This window comes from Monopterus albus, unplaced genomic scaffold, assembly GCF_001952655.1.
Source record: "Monopterus albus unplaced genomic scaffold, M_albus_1.0 scaffold186.1, whole genome shotgun sequence".
Classification (NCBI taxonomy): Eukaryota; Metazoa; Chordata; class Actinopteri; order Synbranchiformes; family Synbranchidae; genus Monopterus; species Monopterus albus.
In genome coordinates, this window is record NW_018128066.1 from 1,227,694 (window position 1) to 1,232,738 (window position 5,045).

General features: G+C 39.9%; 1 protein-coding gene across 3 annotated transcripts in view; it reads right to left on the minus strand.

The window, feature by feature from the left end:
* Positions 1 to 5,045, minus strand: part of adamts18 (ADAM metallopeptidase with thrombospondin type 1 motif, 18) — an 89,627-nt gene that overhangs the window by 13,708 nt on the left and 70,874 nt on the right. For all 3 annotated transcript variants that reach the window (XM_020617177.1, XM_020617176.1, XM_020617178.1), the window contains 2 exons: positions 4,406 to 4,526; positions 3,576 to 3,702 (listed from right to left, as the gene is read on the minus strand). In XM_020617177.1, coding sequence (XP_020472833.1) covers positions 3,576 to 3,702; positions 4,406 to 4,526 — 248 coding nt within the window. The remainder of the gene's footprint in view (positions 1 to 3,575; positions 3,703 to 4,405; positions 4,527 to 5,045) is intronic.

Sequence of the window (5,045 nt, forward strand, 5' to 3'; positions counted from 1 at the left end):
TGAAATAGTTCATTTTCTTAATTGAGTATGGTAGGAAGGCGAGGTCTGTAACTGAAGTATTTTTGCATTGATTTTGTTCTAGTTTTATCCACGAGCTATTACAACTATCCTTCTGAATCCACTTAGCTAAATATTGTAATTGATTTGCTAAGAAATAATACTCAAAATTTGGTGCTGCTAGGCCACCTTGTGATTTATTCTTCTGGAGTGTTGACAGGGAAACTTTGGGTTTCTTGTTATTCCAGTAAAATTGTGAAGTTAGAGAATCAAGTGATCTGAACCATTTATCTGTTGGTGTTGTGGGAAGCATCGAAAACAGGTAGTTAATTTGTGGTAAAGTTTTCATCTCGACTGTAGCAATTTGGCCAATGAGTGACAGTGGGAGGTTGGACCAGTGTTTAAAATCATCTTTAGCAGAGGGGTATAGTTAAGGTTAAAATGTTCTGACAGCCTAGCGGAAATACAGATGCCTAAATATTTAATGTTGCCAGTGTGAAGTGGTAGGGGACAGTCTTGAGCTGCAGAATCCCAGGCATCTTCAGAGTGGCAATATGGTGGATTTATTCCAGTTTATTGTGTAGTTAGAGATCCTGGAGAATGTATTAATAATGGAGAAAGTTTCTCGTAGTGAACTGTAGGGGTCCTGTAGATATAGTAGTAAATCATCTGCATAGAGGCAAATTTTATGTTGTGAGTTAGTATCTTGTATTCCTTTGATGCTATTATTCTGTCGTATTGCTGCTGCAAGAGGTTCAATGAAGATGGCGAATGGAGATGGTGAGAGTGGGCATCCTTGTCTAGTTCCTCGGTGGAGTGTGAAACTTTGTGAGGTTATCCCATTTGTGGTTATTGTAGCTCTTGGTAATGTATACAGCGTTTTAATCCAGTGGATGAAAGACTCTCCAAAACCAAACCTCGTAGTGTTCTGAATAGTAATGACCAGTTAACTTTGTCGAATGCTTTTTCTGCATCTAAAGATACAATTATGGTGTTAGTTTATTTTTGTTGCGCAAAGTTGATTAAGTTAAAAAGTTTATGGGTGTTATCCGAAGCGTGTCTACTGTTAATGAAGCCTATTTGGTCTGGGTGGATTAATCCTGGGGTAAATGTCTCTATTCTAGTGGCTAGTGCTTTGGTGATAATTTTTAGATCTGTGTTAATAAGTGACAGAGGATGGTAACTGGAAGGGTGGGTTGGGTCTTTATTGGGTTTGTAGTTGCAGCGGGGGTGTCGTGCCAGCCGTATTCATATGTGTCGGTACTGTAGAGGTGGTTTTAATTTCTGTGGTAACTCTGAGGAATAGCGGTGATAATATCTGCTTCACTTTGATTCGTCTACGCATGAAGCACACAGAAAAAGCAAAATAGGACAAAAATATACAAAATAATTTATGATATATATGTCATTCTGATTGCAAGCTGGGTTGAAAGATTGAGCCGGCATCTAATATTCTCCTTGCATCCTCCTTTTATGTTCATGAAATGCTGCAACCCCACAGCTGAGCATCCCTGTTTTCCCTAACAGCAAGGGAAGGTTTAAAGCAGGTCTCAACCAAAAGAGAATTGACATTAGTGAAGGGGTGTGGGAGGAGTTTGAGTGGCTCTGCATGGCTAGACTGGCTGTGCCCTGTGGGAAACCTGCCGTCTCTGCACAGTAAAACATGGACAGACCTGTCAGCACCCGAGATACACATTGCACAGATAATCAGGCACTTTTACTTTCCCCCTCCTGTCATACACACACTCACACACAAAGTGCACATTCATACAACCTCACTGTCAATTTTTCTTCTCTCTGCTGAGCTCTTGAATGTGTCCCTACATCCTGCTGGTCTTACTGCAGTCATTAAAGCTTTCATGCTGTTCACTCAGCTCAACTGTCTTCCTGTACACTGCCTATAAATTGGATCGTACCCACAACCAGCTGAGAAATGTGTCAGCTACTGTATAATAAGATCCATGGGTGTCAAACACTGCTTTATTTTCCTGAACAGACCATCTGCACTGATGTTATTTATCTAGGCTATACTATTTTCTTCACTCCAACAAACGGAGTGGAGGAGAACATGCAACAAGGCTGTTTAATACCTTTCACCAAGGTAAGAGAAATGGTATGACCAAGATTAGGGGCAGGAAATGCCCTCTCGGGTAGTGGGAAACTCAATGAGAAATAGGGGCTATATGTTGGAGGTGTAACCGATACTTGTCTTGCTTGTTCAATCCCTGACACAGGAAAAAATTCAAACTGAACTTGAATTTCTATTTTTATCTCATGATTTGTATCTTAAGTACATTATTCTGCACCATACATTTGGAAATTGTGTGTGCATATGAAATGTAAAAGTGCATGTTACAGTGTGTCTACTTAGGTGTGTGTGTGTGTGTGTGTGTGTGTGTGTGCATGTGCACATATGCTCTCTCACTGAACCCAAGACATGATTCCCTAGCTGTTCTTTGGAGCAGTGCTGTAAATCAAGCTAGCTCCAGTTCCTTCAGCCACAGACCCACATAAGAGAGAGGCCATTTGTTCAGTGCTGCTTCAGCTTGTTATGATGCACTTTAGCCTGATTTCCTCCTTTACTTGTTGCACTGGTCTCTGAATGCACGGTCTCCTTTAAAAATGCATTCCATTAAGTACAATGTCTAAACAACTGAGATAAAACACAGGCATGATTTTGCTACTGAGAAAGTCAAGAAGCTTTGGCCTGAGAACACATGAGAGGGATGATATGCACATGAAAACAGCAATCATTCCAAGCTGGTTTTGATGTGTCCCCTGCTCCCTCATTCATTCTTGGCTTTGTCTTTCTTCATTTTTCTATCTCTTTTTTACTCTCAAGTAAGGAAAATGTCCATTCCAGAAGTGGAAACACCATGCTGTTTTAGCTTTACTTCATCACATAAACAGTCAACATACGACACAGTCGATCGGTTGAATCTTATGTCTAGGGATTAAACTGAAATAAAATGTTTTTGACAGGGCCATAGCCAAAATGGAAAAAAACTGGTATCACAAGTCCAAATTCTCACACAGAATCTCACCCACATATACATGTCTGACTTGCCAACAACCAAACTCTAAAATTTGCAAGGTGTTTAACAAGACTAAGAGTCAACAGTTGAGTTAAGAGCATGCCAACACGCTCACAGTGACAATGTTTACAAGATGATGTCTTTCGTATAAAACGTTTACATAATTTTTTTACCATGTTCACATCTTATTTAGCATTTTAACATTTGTAAACTGGCACTAAATACAAAGTGCATCTTAGGCTGGTGATTCTCATCTAGAGATGCAAATTTCAAATTATATTTAATGTTGTTTCAAAGTTTTTGCTGCACTGCCAGGTATGCTTTTGCTTAAAAACTGTAAAATGTTTAGATATTTAGTCTAAAATGTCTGAATCAGCTTTAAAAATCCAACATTTTATGAAAGCAAACTTCTGTCATTTACCCACCCACATTCCCAAAAATATAAAATTTGGCAACATAAAGACACATGCCACATATTCCACAGTCCAGTGTACATGAAAGAGTATTCCTGTCCCACGCACACACACACTCAGCAGCACTTACTATGCAGGGCAGGGCTGTGTGTTGCAGAGATGGGAACCCAGTGTTGGTCTTGTGTGAGGATTGCACACGGTGGAGTTGACCTGCACCTTCTGGTCCTGCAGACAGATAGCCTTGGTTGAAATACGACCTGATGGAAGAACAAAGAAAGAAAGACAGAAATAGACAGCGTATTATAGATCTTTCAGGAAATTAAATATGCACTAGATGGCCATGCATAATAATAATTACATAAATGGACACAAACCCCCTTTTATTTGATATCAGGAAGGTGTGTTGAAGCGACCCAACAAGAAGTTCAGACAGAGTGTAAAGGCAACTTAAAAATGGATTTCTTGGGAAAAAGTTAGCATTCTTTCCAGCTGAATAAACAGTGCTGTTCTTCAGTGGTATGCTGGCATTATAAGTAAAGATGGAGGTGTTTCATTCTAATGTAACCCTGACTGAAAAGCAAATTTGGCAGATGCAACTCCATTTTGACTACCACTGCCTGAGTGTAAATGTCTCCAAATCCAAAAAAAAGCGGAACACAGCTGCTACTGTTACTACTGCAGGTAGTAATGTCATAATCAAGTTCTGTTTTTTTACACTCTTGTGATTTTGGCTTGAAAGGGCTAGGGAAAAAACCCACAACCCCCCCGAACACCAAAGCTATACTTGACTGCTGTGCCTAGTTCAGGTTCACTACCCCCGACTCCTGAACAGGGAAGGGTTTAGTGAATGGTTGTTCAGTTGATGTGCATAATACACATACACACACAGATGTAGTTTTCTTTTAGTAGTATTTATTTATTTTATATTTATCACACAAACACAGGCAAACACAGTCTCACCTCCAGCACAGGGAGCAGAGCAGTCTGAATGCACCACACCCCAGCTGTAGTCAGGTTTTCTCTCGGTCCGAGGCAAAGTGTACTCCCACAGCACACCCAGGTTCTTTCCCTGCAGAAGGATCTGTCAGGCAAGAGCACAGTCAGTCACACAGGTGTCATGTATGAAAATAGTTTGTCATTGAACACTTAAACCTTTCCAAGGAAAGCACACTCTGTTTAACACCAGTGTTAGGTCTACAAATATGGGAGTCATCCACTGAAACCATTCTTTCTGGCCACTCTGTAGTCACATCAGCAACTTTCCTATACCTCCAGGTTACTAGTATATAAAGTGAGGGCAGGGAATCACTTGTTCACAAGTTAATAATAATGCACAGTAGAAGCCTAGTCAACATTTACAAACAACACTTCACTGGAGGCTGTGAAGTGTTCTTTTCCCCTTGTCATCTTTATCCAGCTGCAACTAAGAAACACTTTCATTATCAATAGAAGGAATAAAAATAAAAGAAAGATAGACAATCTTCACATTTGAGAGGTTACAAACAGCAAATATTTGGTAGAACATAAGTGACATAATTTCAGAACTAGACCCCTGTATTTCATCATTTCTGGACTAATTTCTGTGCTATAAATTCTAACA